Raw genomic sequence first — 21,326 nt, forward strand, 5'->3', positions numbered from 1 at the left:
TCTCCTTCATGTAGAATAAACCTACAAGGAAAGAAAGGGTTTATTTTAATTCCGATATTTTCATCCCATTGACTTGCATTGGTATCGGGTATCGGAATCGGCGAGATCCGATACTTTGCCGGTATAGGCCGATACTTTCCGTTACCGATACTTTCCGATATCGGAAGGTATCGCTCAACACTAGTGATGAGCGAATACACTCGTTACTCGAGATTTCTCGAGTATGCTCGGGTGTCCTCCGAGAATTTTTTAGTGCTCAGAGATTTCGTTTTTCTTGCCGCAGCTGAATAATTTACATCTGTTAGCCAGCATATGTACATGTGGAGATTCCCTAGCAACCAGGCAACCCCCACATATACTTATGCTGGCTAACAGATGTAAATCATTCAGCTGCGGCAAGAAAAACTAAATCTCGGAGGACACCCGAGCGTGCTCGAGAAATCTCGAGTAACGAGTATATTCGCTCATCACTAATGACGTGTGAAATCTCCCAGCTAAGAAAGCTTACATGGCTTCCTTTACCACCAGGTCCTTATTAAAACTTCAATTCCAAGTTGTAAATGCTGGGCCAGGCCCTTGTACCTTATGCATGGGCCCATGGCTGAGTGTTGCTGTGCCATTTGCAAAATTCTACTGTTGGTAAATACAAAGGTGACATCAACCCCTCAAATATGAACCGCATCTGCCAGTGCCAAAGGGCAAGTGGGAAGGGCCAGATAAAGCCCCAGAATTGTCACATTTAATAGACGTGCCTTTTCTGGGCAGCTGCGGGCTGATAATTTATTATTAGGCTTGAGGGGGCCAATATCCATGGCCCCTTACCAATCTGAGAATACCAGCCCCCAGCTGTCTGCTTTAGCTTGGCTGGTTGTTAAACATCGAGGTACCCCATGCCATTTTTGGAATTATTTATTTAATCAATTTAAAAAAGGCGCGTCTATTTTTGATAACCAATCTTACTAATGCTGACAGCTGAGGGATGTAACCCACAGCTGTGAATAATTTTGCCTGGCTGGTTATCAGAAATACAGGAGAACCCACTCAGGTTTTGTTTTTTAAATTATTTAGAGTGCAGGTGCCGGCTGATGAATACTCCCATCAGCCGCTCCAGCTCTCATTGTTATTAGGGGCAGCAAGTGTAGGTTGATAGGAGTAGCAGTCGAAACAGCCAATGCCAGTGACCGGAAGTAACCTCTATTTTGAGCTGTAGGCTCATGCTGTCATTGGACAGCATGGCAACCACGGCTGTCTGACTGGCAGTGAGATCAGAGGCAGTGTTTCTCATGCTGTCATCCACATGACAGCGCAAGAAACACCCTGATGTCAGGGTGCCGAACCCAAACAGTTACACATACTTATTGAAGTCCATATTTGGGGTCTGTGCCCAAGCAGTAGGTGTTCAGTACGGACCCTGAACTTTGCTGTTTGGGTTCACGCATTTCTACCCATGACCTAGGATGCAAACCCAGCTTTCTGACACTGGGCGCTTCAATGTGCCCACAAAATCCTTTGATAATCTTCAGAATTTATGATGTCTTGCATACAATCAAGGCAACACGTGCCAGATGCAGCAAAAAAGCCCTGAAGTATCTTTGAACCTCCTCCATATTTGACTGTAAGTACTTTACTTTTTTTTGCAGGCATTATTCCATTTTTGGTAAACAGTAGAATGATGTGCTTTACCAAACAGCTCTATCTTGGTCTCATCTATTCACAAGATGCTTTCCCTGAATGACTTTGGTTTACTCATGTATATTTTAGGAAATTGCAGTTTAGCTTTTTTCATGTTTCCGTGTCAGCAGTAGGGTCCTCCTGGGTCTCCTGCCATAGCGTTTCATTTCAATCAAATGTCGACAGACAGTTTGTTCTGACATTGATGCACCCTGAGACTGCGTGACAGCATGAATTTCTTTGGAACTTGGTTGAGGCTGCTTATCCACAGTCCGTACTGTCCTGTGTTGCAACCAATTCTCCTCTACTATACACATCCAAGGAGATTAGCTACAGTGTCATGGGTTGAAAACTTATTGATTATGTTGTGAACCATGGACAAAGGAACATCAAGAACTCTGGTGATGGACTTGCAGCCTTGAGATTGTTGATATTGTTCAACAATTTTGTTTCTCAATCTCAAATCCTCATATAGTCATCTTCTCCTCTTTCTGTTTGCATGCTTGAAACAAATTTGTCTACCCACAATTTTGGAAAGGTGCCAACAATTTTGTCCAGCACATTTTGGTGGTTTAGTGTGAAATTATGTCCAATTTACCTTTTTTCCTCTGTTTTTTGTTGTTGTTCCAATACACACAGAGGATATAAACAAGTGTATAACCAAACATGGGTAATGACAATTTCAAGGGTGTCAACACTTTCGGCCATGATTGTGTGTATAATAAAACTAAAAAGAAACTATTTGGTAAAATAAAAAAGTAAAGATGGTATGATGTAATAAATCCATATTTTTATTGAAGATGTCACATGACGGATAAGATGAAAACGTAAACATACAAGACAAGATTAAAAGTAACATATATAAAATAAATGTTGAGGTAGATAAACCAGCAGCATGAAATCATGAGTGTAAAATACGGGGTAAAAAGGAAATAAGTGTATAAAGTGCAAGTGCACTAATGCAGTAATGCTAATAGAATAAAAGAATATGAAAGAGTATGTAACTAAATGACAAGCAAAGGTATAATGCCTGAATAAACATAAGAAAAATAACTGGCCCAGGTTCATGCTGAAGAGAAGATGTGTGTGTGTGGACCCTCCCTCACTCCAACGCACATTTCACATGAGCTTCCTCAGGGAGTGATTATAGGTTTAAGGTGTGTGTGTGTATGTATGTATGTATGTATATATGCAAATATATCTGGTATACAGTGGGTACGGAAAGTATTCAGACCCATTTAAATTTTTCATTCTTCGTTTCATTGCAGCCATTTGGTAAATTCAAAAGAGTTCATTTTTTTTCTTACTAATGTACACTCTGCACCCCATCTTGATTGAAAAAAGAACAGAAATTTAGTAATTTTTGCAAATGCATTACAAAAGAAAAACTGAAATATCACGAGGTCATAAGTATTCAGACCCTTTGCTCAGTATTGAGTAGAAGCACCCTTTTGAGGTAGTACAGCCATGAGTCTTCTTGGGAATGTGCAACAGGTTTTTTACACCTGGATTTGGGGATCCTCTGCCATGCTTCCTTGCAGATCCTATCTAGTTCCATCAGGTTAGATGGTGAATGTTGGTGGACAGCTATTTTCAGGTCTCTCCAGAGATGCTCAATTAAGTTTAGGTCAGGGCTCTGGCTGCGCCAATTAAGAATGGTTACATAGTTGTTCTGAAGCCACTCGTTTGTTATTTTAGCTGTATGCTTAGGGTCATTGTCTTTTTGAAAGTTGAACCTTCGCCAAGTCTGAGGTGCAGAGGACTCTGGAAGAGGTTTTCATCCAGGATATCTCTGTACTTGTCCACTTTCATGTTTCCTTCAAAGACAACCAGTCGTCCTGTTCCTGCAACTGAAAAACAACCCCATAGCATGATGCTGCCACCACAAGGATTCACTGTTGAGATTGTATTGGGCAGGTGATGAGCAGTGCCTGGTTTTCTCCACACACACTGCTTAGAATTATCACCAAAAGGTCTATCTTCGTCTCATCAGACCAGAGAATCTTATTTCTCATAGTCTGGGAGTTCTTCATGTGTTTTTTAGCAAACTCTATGCAGGCTTTCATATTTCTTGCACCAAAGAGAGTTTTTCGTCTGGCCACTCTGCCATAAAGGCTCGACTGGTGGATGGCTGCAGTGATAGTTGACTTTGTGGAACTTTCTCCCATCTCACTAATGCATCTTTGGAGCTCAGGAAAAGTGATCTCGGAGTTCTTCTTTACCTCTTTACCTTCTTTACCAAAGCTCTTCTCCCATGATTGCTCAATTTGGCTGGACAGCCAGGTCTAGGAAGACTTCTGGTGGTCCCAAATGTTTTCCATTGAAGGATTATGGAGGCCACTGTGCTTAGGAACCTTGAGTTCTGCAGAAATTCTGTTGTATGCTTGACCTGATATGTGCCTTAAAAATCACAGAGAAAAAAGCAGAGATGGTTACCTGCTGAAGCCTCCAAACAAATGCACCAGCAGGGTGCATTGGATCCGATTAATGATGGCAACAACACAGGTGCAAAAAATACTGATGAAACAACCACTTTCAATCCAGTATTGGTTGTTTGGCATTAGTGCACAAAAAGATAAGCGATAATAATCTGTATGTGGCATTGTTCACACAAGCAATGCAGAGCATCTGGTCTATAGCCTATTACTAACGCACATACAGGCGGGCTGCCCAATGCTACAAAATGCATGCTGTGTGAACAGAGGCCTACAGTTTACAGAGCCATCTTGGTCTGACTGCACCCTGCAAGATAAAGTGCAAAAAAACCACATATCAATGTATGTAAGGTATTAGTTTATATTGGGGCCTCAATACGTAAGCCGGCAACCCACGTCAAGGGTCCTTACATTTTTGCCGGTCCTAACGCTAAACATTGAGTAAAAGCTCACAGACGCACAAAGAGGACTTAAAAATCCTCCAGAAAATTGACAAAAAAATCACAGAGAATAAAGCAGAGATGGTTACCTGCTGAAGCCTCCAAACAAATGCAACAGCAGAGCGCATCGGACCCGATTGATGATGGCAACAACACAGGTGCAAAAAATACCAATGAAACAACCACTTGCAGGGCGCAGTCGGACCAAGATGGCTCTGTAAACTGTAGGCCTCTATTCACACAGCATGCATTTTCTAGCACTGGGCGGCCCGCCTGTATGTGCGTTAGTAATAGGCTGTAGACCAGATCCTCTGCATTGCTTGTGTGAACAATGCCACATACAGATTATTATCGCTTAACTTTTTGTGCACTAATGCCAAACAACCAATACTGGATTGAAAGTGGTTGTTTCATCGGTATTTTTTGCACCTGTGTTGTTGCTATCATTAATCGGGTCGGATGCGCCCTGATGGTGCATTTGTTTGGAGGCTTCAGCAGGTAACCATCTCTGCTTTTTTCTCTGTGATTTTTTTGTCAATTTTCTGGAGGATTTTTAAGTCCTCTTTGTGCGTCTGTCAGATATGTGCCATGACACAATTCTGTCTCTGAGCTCCTTGGCCAGTTCCTTTGACCTCATGATTCTCATTTGGTCCGACATGCACTGTGAGCTGTGAGGTCTTATGTAGGCAGGTATGTGCCTTTCCAAATGAAGTCCTATCAGTTTCATTAAACACAGCTGGACTTCAATGAAGGAGTAGAACCATCTCAAGGAGGTTCACAAGGAAATGGAAAGCATGTGACTTAAATATGAATGTCTGAGCAAAGGGTCTGAATACGTATGACCATGTGATATTTCAGTTTTTCTTTTCTGTTAAATTTGCAGAAATTTCTACATTTCTGTTTTTTTTTTTCAGTCAAGATGGGGTACAGAGTGTACATTAATGAGAAAGAATGAACTTTTTTGAATTTACCAAATGGCTGCAATGAAACAGAGTGAAAAATTTAAAGGGGTCTGAATCTATGATTCTACTTTCCGTACCCGCTGTATATACATATATTTATTTCTAATATTAATAAAATACTAAACATGTACTTGTGCTTTTTTTATAGGTGGAATTTAGTATATATAATCCCCCATTTTATACTGCTATTAGGAAAGACAAGTCGTTTCATGATCCTTACACTGAGTAAGACAACCTATTTCTTAAATATTCATTTTTTTTAAAACTGCAATAAAAATGTAAATAATGTAAATATTATATATTATATTTTTAGCTCTCTAGAAACCCTTGAAAAAATAAAATATAACACTTTTGATGGAAACATAAATCGGCAAAGCTACTGTGTTACATATGTGGTAAAAGATGGACTGCCGCTGTAAGTACAGGACTACTTGTTTATTGACTTTTTAGTAGAATTTATAATTTCTGTGACATGATCTTTTCTCATTTCACTACATACGCTTGTTCTGTTTGGTAAGAAAATAGACTTAAATCTTCATTGCCAAATGTTTTTTCAGCTTGCGTATGAGAGTCAGAGAATAATAGGTCCTGGTGCAGGAATCTCGGGGTTGTGCAACCATACAGCTTTATGGGGATAGCAGAGTGAGAACACACCCATTTTTTTAATCATCGATGAACTTAACCTTTAAAGAGTTTATCTTTCAATCAGTCATACTGTGAGTTTAGAAAATCATTCAGGAGAGGCGGGATAAGGGTTACAAACATTGCCATCTAGCAATCTTACATATTTATTTGACTGAAAATTAATTTTGCTGCCATCTATGTACAGTAATAAATAAAAGAAATAGAAGCCAAACTGTCCACAATTTCTAATTAAATCTTGCAAATTGCCTCTTCTGAGAAAAAGAGGACTTAAACTCTACAGCGCCACCTATTGGAAGTAGCGATCCTACAAGTCACAATCAACCCTTTAACGAGTCGTGCAATATGACTTAGGATAAAAGCCAAATCAGTATCTCAATTCGCAGACACGGTGTTTCGGGCTGTTGGCCCTCGTCAGTGCGAAGCATGAGAACTGATTTGGCTAGATACCCCTTAGACCCCATAATTAAATCTTATGATTTTTAGCCAAAAATACATGTATTTGAAGGGAAAAAAGCCTAATTTATGCTCAAAAATGTCATGAATGTCAAGGGGGTAACACACACGATAAGAGCTAGCTATGCATGGCACATGCTTTGGAGTCTGCAAGAATGTTTATTTAAACAAGATTTTCAGATGATTAGCTTCAGTTTCAAATTGTTTTCACAGGAAAGAAATATATCTTGGTACCGTGTTAGCCAGTAGATAGAAAAATATTTAGAATTGAGAGTCCTCAGTGGTTGATACCTTTTAATGGCTAACTGAAAAGATGGTAACAAATTGCAAGCTTTCGAGACTACATACGTCTCTTCATCAGGCAAAGACTAAAACAAATTCTGAAGAATCATAAATATGTGATTCTTCAGAATTTGTTTTAGTCTTTGCCTGATGAAGAGACGTATGTAGTCTCGAAAGCTTGCAATTTGTTACCATCTTTTCAGTTAGCCATTAAAAGGTATCAACCACTGAGGACTCTCAATTCTAAATTGTTTTCACTCATCTACAGCTGAAAATAAAGAATATCTATTTAAAGAATTATCCAGTTTCAAACAGATTTTTCCCATAATCTCAGTTACCTGGAAAAAACAAACTGAGATTTTCTTACCCTCCCTGGCTCCAAAGCTCTAACATGGCACAGTATAAGTCACTGTGTTTGGCTGCAGTGGTGACATCAAGTTAACAGAGCTGCAGTCAATCATTAGCTCAACAACTATGCTGAAGTAAATGGCCCGAGGTGTTGAGCTCAATGATTCACTGCAGTGCTTTCAACATTATGTCAACCTTGCACCCAAACAGCAGAGAAAGGGACAGCAATATGTAATTGGTGGCAAAAGGCTGATATTAATGAACCTGTCTTTTTTCAACCTATGTAACTATATACATAAGCTTCTCACAAAATTAGAATATCATTAAAAGGTAATTTATTTCAGTTCTTCAATACAAAAACTGAAGCTCACATATTATATAGAATCATTACAAACAGAGTGATCTATTTAAAGTGTTTATTTCTGTTAATGTTGATGATTATGGCTTAGTCACTGAAAACCCAAAAGTCATTATCTCAGTAAATTGGAATACTTTATAACACCAGCTTGAAAAATGATTTTAAAATCTGAAATGTTGACCTGCTGAAATGTATGTTCAGTAAATGCACTCAATACTTGGTCGGAGCTACTTTTGCATCAATTACTGCATCAATGCGGCATGGCATGGAGGCGATTAGCCTGTGGCACTGCTGAGGAGTTATGGAAACCCAGGTTGCTGTTAGCAGCCTTCAGCTTATCTGCATTGTAGGGTCTGGTGTCTCTCATCTTCCTCTTGACAATACCCCATAGATTCTCTATGGGGATACGGTCAGGCGAGTTTTCTCGCCAATCAACCACAGTGAAACTGTTCTTATTAAACCAGGTATTGGTACTTTTGGCAGTATGGACAGGTGCCAAGTCCTGCTGGAGAATTAAATTTCCATCTCTAAAAATCTTGTCAGCAGAGGGAGGCATGGAGTGTTCTAAAATTTCCTGATAGATGGCTGCGATGACTTTGGCTTTGATAAAACACAGTGGACCTACACCAGCAGATGACATGTCTCCCAAAACAATCACACACTAGACCTCAAGCAGCTTGGATCGTGGCCTCTCCACTTTTCCTCCAGACTCTGGGACCTTGATTTCCAAATTAAATGCCAAATTTACTTTAATCTGAAAACAACACCTTGGACCACTGAGCAACAGTCCAGTTCTTTTTCTCCTTGGCCCAGGTAAGACGCTTCTGGCATTGCCTATTGGTCATGAGTGGCTTGACATAAGGAATGTGACACTTGTAGCCCATGTCCTGGATACATCTGTGTGTGGTGGCTCTTGAAGCAATGACTCCAGCAGCAGTCCACGCCTTGTGAATCTTCTTAACTTTTTGAATTTGCTTTTCTTAACAATTTTTTTCAAGGCTGCAGTTATCCCGGTTGCTTGTGCACCATTTTCTGCCATACTTTCTCCTGTCGCTCAACTTTCCATTACTATGCTTGGATACAGCACTCTGTGAACAGCCAGCTTCTTTAGTAATTACTTATTGTCATGGTTTGGTGGAACGCACCAAATATATATTTATAAAGTAATAGGTGCATTCGCAACCCAGGGTCCACCATGCAGGAGTAAAACCCTCTGCTAGTAACTGACAGTACTATATGGCGGTATTAGTAAACGTGTAACTTCACAGAGTCACTTAAGACAAGAGAACGCTGTGCCCTGTTAACCTCACAAAGGAACACAACTACCAGATAGAGCGAACAGTGGTCATGCAGTCAGAATAGCACATGCAAAACTCCTCACCGGAAGTGCAGGTATTCTAGAGGCTTATTTCTGCCGGGCCCTGAATCCACTCACACAAAACTCCTCACTGGAGGTGCCGGTATTCTAGGGGCTTATTTTAGCCGAACCCTGAGACCACGTACATATGACCACACTGGCGCTGAACACGTAACTTAGCTGATACTAGCACGTGGCCATGCAGCCATGCGAACCTTTTATAGCTGCAGCAACTTCAGGACCTTCCTAGAGGACCAATGGGAGCTGCTAAAGTAGCTGAGCAACTTCAGGACCTTCCTAGAGGACCAATGGGAGCTGCTGCAGTACCTGAGCATGTGACCCGACCTCCAATGAGAAGTCTTACCCTGGGCAGGCTCAGAAGGGGAAAAGCAGGACTTAGTCCCAGAGATGTCTGCTTGCTGCTGACCAGTACTGGCTACAATGGCTGAGCCTGGAAAGGCAGCAGTAACCATCCGCACCGTATCAGGCTGAGCCAGATGCTGAGACTGACATCTCCACTGAGCAGGCTCCACTGCAGCTGGAGAAGAATGGGAGACCGCAGCAGAGATGGTTGGAGATTGCCCCTGTGCAGATGCGGGAACTCGACCCATAACATTACCCCCCTCCTTGGAACCCACTACGCTCGAAGGCCGCAATGAGCTGCAGAGCTCAAATGTGCTCAGCAGGCTCCCAAGACCTGTCCTCTGGGCTATAACCCTTCCAGTCCACCAAATAAAATTTCTTGCCACGTACCACCTTGCACCCCAAAATAGCATTCACCTCATAATCATCCGTAGATGAACCCGATGTCCCGGCAGATGACTCGGAAAACCGGGACATGTATACGTGCTTCAAAAGGGACACATGAAAGGTGTCGGTGATACCTAGGCATGGAGGAAGGGCCAGGTGGTAGACCACAGGGTTAACTTGTTCGAGGACCTTGAAGGGACCCAAGAAGTGAGGTGCAAACTTAGTGGACTCAACTCGCAGCCTGATGTTACGGGTGGAGAGCTACACTAAGTCGCCAAGAGCAAAGGTCGGAGCAGGGCGCTGATGAGCATCGGCAGAGGACATCATTCTCTCCTTGGAGGCCTGAATGGCATCCTGAGTGTGGTCTCAAATGTCCCGTGCCTCCGCAGCCCAGTCTGCCACCCTGGAGTCGGCGGAAGACATGTACATGGGCACAGGGACACGCGGATGCTGGCCGTAATTAAGGAGGAATGGAGTCTGACCGGTGGAGTTGGCTACGGCGTTGTTAAACACAAACTCCGCATGGTAGCAAGAATGCCCAGTCATCCTGCCTGGCAGAAACAACATTACGTAGATATGTGACCAGAGTCTGGTTGGCCCTCTCTACCAACCCATTCGTCCCGGGATGATATGCCGAGGAGAGATTCAACTCAATGCTGAGTAGACGACAAAGCTCTCTCCAGAATCGAGAAGCGAACTGGGGACTCCCATCACTGACAATTTTGTCCGGCATACCGTGTAGGCGGAAGATGTATTTGACAAACAACGCTGCCAGCAAAAGGTAGCCGAGGAAGAGGGACCAAGTGCATCATTTTGGAAAAATTGTCAGTGATCACACAAATAATGGTGCAGCTACGAGACTTGGGTAAGCCCACCACAAATTCCACCCTGACCATCTCCCAGGGCCGTCTGCCACCGGCAGGGGGTAAAGCAAACCAGCTGGCCGTTGACGAGGAGACTTGTTTTTGGCGCAGGAGACACACGCCCGAACATAGTCTGTGACGTCACGGGCCATATGTGGCCACCAGTATATCCTTGCCAGTAGCTCAGATTTCCTTTTGGACCCAAAATGTCCACCCACCCTGGATGACTGAGCCTAAGAGAGAACCTCCGGATGCTGACTGGATGTTACAAAAGTCTTGCCTGGAGGCACAGACTCTAGCAAATCCGGGGCCATAGTTCTCAAACTCTCGGTAGGGACAATAAGCTGAGGCTCCTCTTCCTCCTCCTCAGATGATACAACGGAGCAAGAGAGAGCATTGGCACGAATGTTCTTCTCCCCGGAAAGGAAATGGAGGGTGAAATGGAACTGGGAGAAGAAGGACCATCTGGCCTGGCTAGAATTTAACTGCTGGGCTGTCTGTGGGTAAACCAAATTCTTGTGGTCTGTGAATACTTGGAAAGGAAAGCGATCCCCCTCCAAAAGATGTCTCCACTCAGAGAAGGCCAACTTCATTGCTAGCAACTCTCTGTCCCCGATGGAATAACTCCTCTCTGCTGGTGTGAAGGTCTTGGAAAAGAAGAAGCAAGGATGCTTCCGATCTTCAGCATCCTTTTGTAAGAGGACTGCTCCAGCACCAACGGAAGAGGCATCCACCTCCATTATAAACGGCTTATCTATATCGGGGAGATGTAGGATGGGAGCGCTAGCAAAATGGGACTTAATAGAAGTGAAGACCTTGGAGACCTCCTCAGACCACAATTTGGGATTTGCTCCCTTCTTGGTGAGGGCTACCAAGGGAGCTACCAAAGTTGAGAAATGAGGAATGAACTGGCGATAATAGGTAATGAACCCCATAAAGCGCTGCACCGCTTTAAGAGAATGGGGTTCTTGCCAGTCCATCACAGCCTGTAGTTTGGCAGGATCCATAGCCAATCCCTGGGTGGAGATGATATAGACCAGGAAAGATAAGGACTCCTGCTCAAACACACATTTCTCCAACTTGGCGTATAGAGAATTAGCTCATAAGTAATTGAAGACTTTGCAAACATCCCTCCGGTGGGAGTCAATATCTGGAGAGTAGATGAGGATATCATCCAGATAGACTACGACCGAGGTAGAGAGCATATCCTGGAAGATATCGTTTACAAAGTCTTGGGAAAATGGCTGGGGCATTACAGAGCCCAAAGGGCATCACTAGATATTCATAGTGCCCATCCCTGGTGTTAAAAGCCGTCTTCCATTCGTTCCCCTCACGGATGCGAATCAGGTTGTAAGCACCCCGCAGATCTAGTTTAGTAAATACCCTTGCTCCCCGAAGCCTATCAAAGAGCTCATATCAGGGGCAGGGGATATTTATTCTTAACGGTGATGGCGTTAAGACCCCTGTAGTCTATACATGGACGTAGTTCCCCGTTCTTTTTCTGCATGAAGAAGAACCCAGCTCCTGCAGGTGACACTGACTTCCTAATGAATCCCCTTGCCAGATTTTCATGGATGCACTGTGACATTGCCTCCATCTCCAGGAGAGTGTCAGGGAGAGACTTGGTGAGCGAGAGCTAATAACCCGGGCTCCTGCAATTTCCCTAAGACTAGGGAAATCCTGACTGACCCTCTACCTGAAGTTTACACTGATGGTGTGCATGTTCAGGCCTCGAACCTCACCCTAACTCCTGAGCTCAGCCCTAGGCTGAAACCTCCACCCACCACCCAGTGAAGAGGTAATACTTAAATACCCACAGTTAGCACAGACAAGGATAAAGGAAAATATACACCACGCCACAGACACTCAGGTGTTGTAAATTGGATTCTGGGCTCCCCCGGTGGCCACTTGTGGAATTGAACTTGTGTGCATCATCCCCTCTGTTCACCTGCTCCTATCAGGATGTGGGAGTCGCTATATAACCTTGCTCCTCTGTCAGTTTCTTGCCGGTCAACAATGTAATCAGAAGCCTTCTGTGCTTGTTCCTGCTACTAGACAACCCCCAGCTAAGTTGGACTTTTGTCCTTGTGTGTTTTTGCATTTTGTTCCTGTTCACAGCTGCTGTTTCGTTACTGTGTCTGGAAAGCTCTTGTGATCGGAAATTGCCACTCTGGTGTTATGAGTTAATGCTAGAGTCTTAAAGGAATTTCTGGATGGTGTTTTGATAGGATTTTCTGCTGACCATGAAAGTGTCCTTTCTGTCTTCCTGCTATCTAGAAAGCGGACCTCGATTTTGCTAAACCTATTTTCATACTACGTTTGTCATTTCATCTAAAATCACCGCCAATATATGTGGGGGCCTCTGTCTGCCTTTTGGGAAAATTTCTCTAGAGGTGAGCCAGGACTGTCTTTTCCTCTGCTAGGATTAGGTAGTTCTCCGGCTGGCGCTGGGCATCTAGGGATAAAAAACGTAGGCATGCTACCCGGCCACTTCTAGTTGTGCGGCAGGTTTAGTTCATGGTCAGTATAGTTTCCATCTTCCAAGAGCTAGTTCTCATATATGCTGGGCTATGTTCTCTCGCCATTGAGAATCATGACAGTTTGACCGGACCAAAAAAGGGTTAAATTACTGGCTGAGAAAGGAGAGAAAAAAGAAGTCTGCTACAATTTTTTTTTTTTCCTCTAGTTCTGAGTGTGCTCTTAATTGAATCACTTGCTAGTCTGCCTATACTGCAGCCTTCCTCTCTTTCTCTCCTTCTATTCCTTGAATGGCTCTGTGTTCACCTGTTTCAAATGGATCTTCAGAGTTTAGCTGCAGGTTTGAATAATCTCGCCACAAAGGTACAAAATTTGCAAGATTTTGTTGTTCATGCACCTATGTCTGAGCCTAGAATTCCTTTGCCTGAATTCTTCTCGGGGAATAGATCTCACTTTCAAAATTTTAAAAATAATTGCAAATTGTTTTTGTCCCTGAAGTCTCGCTCTGCCGGAGACCCTGCACAGCAGGTCAGGATTGTAATTTCCTTGCTCCGGGGCGACCCTCAAGACTGGGCTTTTGCATTGGCACCAGGGGATCCTGCGTTGCTCAATGTGGATGCGTTTTTTCTGGCCTTGGGGTTGCTTTATGAGGAACCTCATTTAGAGCTTCAGGCGGAAAAGGCCTTGATGTCCTTGTCTCAGGGGCAAGATGAAGCTGAAATATACTGCCAAAAATTCCGCAAATGGTCTGTGCTTACTCAGTGGAATGAGTGCGCCCTGGCGGCGATTTTCAGAGAAGGTCTCTCTGATGCCATTAAGGATGTTATGGTGGGGTTCCCTGTGCCTGCGAGTCTGAATGAGTCCATGACGATGGCTATTCAGATCGATAGGCGTCTGCGGGAGCGCAAACCTGTGCACCATTTGGCGGTGTCTACTGACAAAACGCCAGAAAATATGCAATGTGATAGAATTCTGTCCAGAAGCGAGCGGCAGAATTTTAGACGAAAAAATGGGTTGTGCTTCTATTGTGGTGATTCAACTCATGTTATATCAGCATGCTTTAAGCGTACTAAGAAGCCTGACAAGTCTGTTTCAATTAGCACTTTACAGTCTAAGTTTATTCTATCTGTGACCCTGATTTGTTCTTTGTCATCTATTACCGCGGACGCCTATGTCGACTCTGGCGCTGCTTTGAGTCTTATGGATTGGTCCTTTGCCAAACGCTGTGGGTATGATTTGGAGCCACTGGAGGCTCCGATACCTCTGAAAGGGATTGACTCCACCCCATTGGCTAGTAATAAACCACAATACTGGACACAAGTGACTATGCGTGTTAATCCGGATCACCAGGAGGTTATTCGCTTTCTGGTGCTGTATAATCTACATGATGTTTTGGTGCTGGGATTGCCATGGCTGCAATCTCATAACCCAGTCCTCGACTGGAGAGCTATGTCATGGGGACGTACCTTTGGTTTCCATTTCATCATCTATTCCCTCTGAGATTCCTGAATTCTTGTCTGACTTTCGTGACGTTTTTGAAGAACCCAAGGTTGGTTCACTACCTCCGCACCGGGAGTGCGATTGTGCCATAAACTTGATTCCGGGTAGTAAATACCCTAAGGGTCGTTTATTTAATCTGTCTGTGCCTGAACACGCTGCTATGCGAGAATATATAAAGGAGTCCTTGGAAAAGGGACATATTCGTTCCTCGTCATCTCCCTTAGGAGCCGGTTTTTTCTTTGTGTCTAAGAAAGACGGCTCTTTGAGGCCGTGTATTGATTATCGACTTTTGAATAAAATCACGGTTAAATATCAATATCCGTTACCACTGCTTACTGATTTGTTTGCTCGTATAAAGGGGGCCAAGTGGTTCTCTAAGATTGATCTCCGTGGGGCGTATAATTTGGTGCGAATCAAGCAGGGGGATGAGTGGAAAACCACATTTAATACGCCCGAGGGCCATTTTGAGTATTTGGTGATGCCTTTTGGTCTTTCAAATGCCCCTTCAGTCTTCCAGTCCTTTATGCATGACATTTTCCGCGATTATTTGGATACATTTATGATTGTGTATCTGGATGATATTCTGATTTTTTCGGATGACTGGGACTCTCATGTCCAGCAGGTCAGGAGGGTTTTTCAGGTTTTGCGGTCTAATTCCTTGTGTGTGAAGGGTTCTAAGTGTGTTTTTGGGGTTCAAAAGATTTCTTTCTTGGGATACATTTTTTCCCCCTCTTCCATCGAGATGGATCCTGTCAAGGTTCAGGCTATTGGTGATTGGACGCAACCCTCTTCTCTTAAGAGTCTTCAGAAATTTTTGGGCTTTGCTAACTTTTATCGTCGATTTATTGCTGGTTTTTCTGATGTTGTAAAACCATTGACTGATTTGACTAAGAAGGGTGCTGATGTTGCTGATTGGTCCCCTGATGCTGTGGAGGCCTTTCGGGAGCTCAAGCGCCGCTTTTCTTCCGCCCCAGTGTTGCGTCAGCCTGATGTTGCTCTTCCTTTTCAGGTTGAGGTCGACGCTTCTGAAATCGGAGCTGGGGCGGTGTTGTCGCAGAGAAGTTCCGACTGCTCCGTGATGAGACCTTGTGCTTTTTTTTCCCGTAAATTTTCGCCCGCCGAGCGGAATTATGATATTGGGAATCGGGAGCTTTTGGCCATGAAGTGGGCTTTTGAGGAGTGGCGTCACTGGCTTGAGGGGGCCAGACATCAGGTGGTGGTATTGACTGACCACAAAAATGTAATTTACCTTGAGTCTGCCAGGCGCCTGAATCCTAGACAGGCGCGCTGGTCGTTGTTTTTCTCTCGGTTTAATTTTGTGGTGTCGTACCTACCGGGTTCTAAGAATGTTAAGGCGGATGCCCTTTCTAGGAGTTTTGAGCCTGACTCCCCTGGTAATTCTGAGCCCACAGGTATCCTTAAAGATGGAGTGATATTGTCTGCCGTTTCTCCAGACCTGCGGCGGGCCTTGCAGGAGTTTCAGGCGGATAGACCTGATCGTTGCCCACCTGGTAGACTGTTTGTTCCTGATGATTGGACCAGTAGAGTCATCTCTGAGGTTCATTCTTCTGCGTTGGCAGGTCATCCTGGAATCTTTGGTACCAGGGATTTGGTGGCAAGGTCCTTCTGGTGGCCTTCCCTGTCACGAGATGTGCGAGGCTTTGTGCAGTCTTGTGACGTTTGTGCTCGGGCCAAGCCTTGTTGTTCTCGGGCTAGTGGATTGTTATTGCCCTTGCCTATCCCGAAGAGGCCTTGGACGCACATCTCGATGGATTTTATTTCGGATCTGCCTGTTTCTCAGAAGATGTCTGTCATCTGGGTGGTGTGTGACCGTTTCTCTAAGATGGTCCATCTGGTTCCCTTGCCTAAGTTGCCTTCTTCTTCCGAGTTGGTTCCTCTGTTTTTTCAAAATGTTGTTCGTTTGCATGGTATTCCTGAGAATATCGTTTCTGACAGAGGGACCCAATTCGTGTCTAGATTTTGGCGGGCATTCTGTGCTAGGATGGGCATAGATTTGTCTTTTTCGTCTGCTTTCCATCCTCAGACTAATGGCCAGACCGAGCGGACTAATCAGACCTTGGAGACATATTTGAGGTGTTTTGTGTCTGCGGATCAGGATGATTGGGTTGCTTTTTTGCCTTTGGCGGAGTTCGCCCTCAATAATCGGGCCAGCTCTGCCACCTTGGTGTCCCCGTTTTTCTGTAATTTGGGGTTTCATCCTCGATTTTCCTCCGGTCAAGTGGAATCTTCGGATTGTCCTGGAGTGGATGCTGTGGTGGAGAGGTTGCATCAGATTTGGGGGCAGGTGGTGGACAATTTGAAGTTGTCCCAGGAGAAGACTCAGCTTTTTGCCAACCGCCGTCGTCGTGTTGGTCCTCGGCTTTGTGTTGGGGACTTGGTGTGGTTGTCTTCTCGTTTTGTCCCTATGAGGGTTTCTTCTCCTAAGTTTAAGCCTCGGTTCATCGGCCCGTACAAGATATTGGAGATTCTTAACCCTGTGTCCTTCCGTTTGGACCTCCCTGCATCCTTTTCGATTCATAATGTTTTTCATCGGTCATTGTTGCGCAGGTATGAGGTACCGGTTGTGCCTTCCGTTGAGCCTCCTGCTCCGGTGTTGGTTGAGGGTGAGTTGGAGTACGTTGTGGAAAAGATCTTAGACTCTCGTGTTTCCAGACGGAGACTCCAGTATCTGGTCAAATGGAAGGGATACGGTCAGGAGGATAATTCTTGGGTCACTGCCTCTGATGTTCATGCCTCCGATCTTGTCCGTGCCTTTCATAGGGCTCATCCTGATCGCCCTGGTGGTTCTGGTGAGGGTTCGGTGCCCCCTCCTTGAGGGGGGGGTACTGTTGTAAATTGGATTCTGGGCTCCCCCGGTGGCCACTTGTGGAATTGAACTTGTGTGCATCATCCCCTCTGTTCACCTGCTCCTATCAGGATGTGGGAGTCGCTATATAACCTTGCTCCTCTGTCAGTTTCTTGCCGGTCAACAATGTAATCAGAAGCCTTCTGTGCTTGTTCCTGCTACTAGACAACCCCCAGCTAAGTTGGACTTTTGTCCTTGTGTGTTTTTGCATTTTGTTCCTGTTCACAGCTGCTGTTTCGTTACTGTGTCTGGAAAGCTCTTGTGATCGGAAATTGCCACTCTGGTGTTATGAGTTAATGCTAGAGTCTTAAAGGAATTTCTGGATGGTGTTTTGATAGGGTTTTCTGCTGACCATGAAAGTGTCCTTTCTGTCTTCCTGCTATCTAGAAAGCGGACCTCGATTTTGCTAAACCTATTTTCATACTACGTTTGTCATTTCATCTAAAATCACCGCCAATATATGTGGGGGCCTCTGTCTGCCTTTTGGGAAAATTTCTCTAGAGGTGAGCCAGGACTGTCTTTTCCTCTGCTAGGATTAGGTAGTTCTCCGGCTGGCGCTGGGCATCTAGGGTTAAAAAACGTAGGCATGCTACCCGGCCACTTCTAGTTGTGCGGCAGGTTTAGTTCATGGTCAGTATAGTTTCCATCTTCCAAGAGCTAGTTCTCATATATGCTGGGCTATGTTCTCTCGCCATTGAGAATCATGACACTCAGGAATACACTATAAATGTGCAGGGCAAAATAAACACAAATATAGGAAGGAGTAAATAAGATGAAGGAATATACACCACCAGCAACGGATCAGGTAAATTAACCCTGGAACAGCTAGACAAAATCTTGCAGACGCCAATGAGTAAATAGTGGTCAAAAGCGGAATTACCGCTGTCTGTCGGACGACCTGGTCTGAACAGCGTCCGACATGACAGTACCCCGCCTTCTACGAGGGACCCCAGGGCCCTCACGGCTTATAGGACCCAGCTTGTCCGGATGACGGCAGTGAAACAACCTGACCAGCCAGTCAGCATGAACGTCCGAAGCTGGTACCCAGGACCTCTCCTCAGGCCCATAACCACGCCAGTGAACCAAGTACTGTAAAGTGCGACGTAGTACACGAGAGTCAACCACCTTGGAGACTTCAAACTCCAAATTACCATCCACCAAGACTGGAGGTGGCATAGGCGCCGCGTCCACAGAACCCACAACCTTCTTTAGAAGAGACCTGTGAAACACGTTGTGTATCTTATACACCATAGGGAGCTCCAATCGGTACGCAACTGGGTTAATGACGGCGGTGACCCTAAATGGACCAATAAACCGTGGACCCAATTTAAGGAATGGTATTTTGAGTCTTATGTTTTTTGTGGATAACCACACCCAGTCATCCACACTCAGGTCCGGACCTGGCACATGCCTACTGTCAGCCACACATTTGTACCTAGCACCCACACTCAACAGGCGCTGTTTAACTCTCCTCCAGACTGACGACAATTGTGTTCCTAACTGGTCCTCTTCCGGAACGCCGGAAGAGCCCCTCTGACTCAAGGTACAAAATTGAGGATGTAGCCCGTAAACACAAAAAAACAGAGACTCCCCAGACGACTCCTGGCGGTGATTATTGATGGCAAACTCAGCCAAAGGAAGAAAGGTAGACCACTCCTCCTGATTATCAGAGACAAAGCAGTGTAAGTACTGTTCCAAATTTTCGTTCATATGCTCAGTCTGACCATTTGACTGAGGATGAAACGCCAAAGAATGAGATAACTTGATTCCCAGCCGTGAGCAAAACGTTCTCAAAAATTTTGCCACAAACTGAGACCCCCTATCAGACACGATGTCAGACGGAACCCCATGAAGTCTGACCACCTCCTGCACAAATACCTGAGCCAGAGTCTTAGCATTAGGCAACGCAGGCAAAGACACAAAGTGCGACATTTTAGAAAAACGATCAACAATCACCAAGATGACCGTGTTTCCAGCTGATGAGGGCAAATCAGTGATGAAATCCATGGAGATTTACGTCCATGGCTTACTAGGTACCTCAAGAGGAAGTAGTGTGACAACAGGACGGGAGCGGGGCGTCTTAGCCCTAGTGCACGTGGTACAAGCTGACATGTATGAGACCACGTCCTGTTGGATCTTGGGCCACCAAAACCGACGTGACACCAACTCCAAGGTACCTCTAACCCCTGGGTGACCAGCCAGGACGGCATCATGATGCTCCACCAAAACCTTTAGGCGGAGATGAAGCGGAACAAAAGATTTGTTGATGGGAAGCTCAGATGGTAGCTCCTCCTGAGCCTCGGCAATCTCAGCCTCAACCTCGGTAGTGAGAGCCGAAACCACAACACCCTTTTGGAGGATGGGTACTGGATCCTCCAGATGTTCTCTCCCTGGAAAACACCTGGACAGAGCATCTGCCTTGGTGTTTTTAGACCCCGGTCTGTAAGTGACCACAAAATTGAACCGCGTGAAAAGCAATACCCAGTGAGCCTGCCTGGGGGACAGACGCTTGGCTGACTCCAAATACAGCAGATTCTTATGATCGGTAATAATAATAACAGTTACCTGATGGACCGACCCCTCCAAGAAGTGTCGCCATTCCTCAAAGGCCAACTTGATTGCCAACAACTCCCTGTTGCCGATATCGTAGTTACGTTCGGGGGACGACAGTTTCTTGGAGAAATAGGTGCACGGACGTAAACCACTCAAAGATGAGCCTTGAGATAGTACAGCCCCCACACCAACCTCAGACGCATCGACTTCCACAACAAATGGTTTAGATACGTCTGGCTGTACAAGAATGGGGGCTGAAACAAAACTGTTCTTAAGAAATTCAAATGCGCGCACAGCAGCCTCAGGCCAAACAGAGAAATTGGTACCCTTTTTAGTCATGTCAGTTAGCGGTTTAGCAATGATGGAAAAATCCTTGATAAATTTCCTATAGTAGTTAGAAAACGCAAGTAACCGCTGAAGTGCTTTCAGGTTATCAGGACGTTCCAAATGCAGCACCGCCTGCACCTTAGCGGCGTCCATTTTAAAACCAGAAGCAGACACAATATAACCCAAGAAAGGCAACTCTTGAACAGAAAATACACATTTCTCAAGTTTAGCATACAGCTTATTCTCTCTGAGAAGCTGTAACACCTGCCTGACATGATCTAAATGAGCCTCACGGTCGCAAGAATATATGAGAATGTCATCTAGGTACATGATAACGAATTTCCCCAAAACATGCGAGAACACATCATTGATGAAATGTTGGAACACTGCAGGTGCGTTAGTCAACCCAAACGGCATCACCAAATTTTCAAAATGACCCTCAGGGGTATTAAAAGCCGTCTTCCACTCATCACTTTGACGGACTCTTATGAGGTTGTACGCCCCCATGAGGTCAAGCTTGGTGAACCACTTAGCACCTGCCACCTGGTTGAACAAATCTGGTATCAGAGGCATAGGGTATGGATCATGAACCATAATCTGGTTCAACTCCCTGAAATCCAAACACGGGCGTAATCCGCCATCTTTCTTCTTCACAAAGAAGAACCCTGCTGCCACCGGCGAGGATGACGGCCTGATGTGCCCTTTGCTCAAGCTTTCTGCAATGTAATCTTTTAACGCTTGTCTCTCCGGACCGGAGATGTTAAACATCCTTGCTTTAGGTAATTTGGCCCCTGGTTTAAACCTGATAGAACAGTCATAAGGACGATGTGGCGGCAACTCTGAACAACCCTTCTCAGAGAACACATCCACAAAATCCTGAAGTGACTCCGGAACGCTTGAAGTCACCGCAGCCACACATGTGGCCAGGCAATTCTCCTGGCAGAACTCGCTCCACTGAATTATATCCTGAGTTTTCCAGTCAATTACCGGGTTGTGCATAGACAACCAAGGAAAACCCAAAACCACCTGAGCAGGAAG

At 44.8% G+C, this 21,326-nt stretch overlaps 1 protein-coding gene across 2 annotated transcripts in view; it reads left to right on the forward strand.

The window, feature by feature from the left end:
* LOC143786355 (transient receptor potential cation channel subfamily M member 2-like) overlaps positions 1-21,326 on the forward strand; it is a 1,952,850-nt gene that overhangs the window by 1,282,552 nt on the left and 648,972 nt on the right. For both annotated transcript variants that reach the window (XM_077275686.1, XM_077275685.1), the window contains 2 exons: positions 5,657-5,733; positions 5,822-5,923. In XM_077275686.1, the coding sequence (XP_077131801.1) occupies positions 5,657-5,733; positions 5,822-5,923 (179 nt within the window). The remainder of the gene's footprint in view (positions 1-5,656; positions 5,734-5,821; positions 5,924-21,326) is intronic.

The sequence above is a fragment of the Ranitomeya variabilis genome, chromosome 7 (assembly GCF_051348905.1).
Source record: "Ranitomeya variabilis isolate aRanVar5 chromosome 7, aRanVar5.hap1, whole genome shotgun sequence".
NCBI lineage: Eukaryota > Metazoa > Chordata > Amphibia > Anura > Dendrobatidae > Ranitomeya > Ranitomeya variabilis.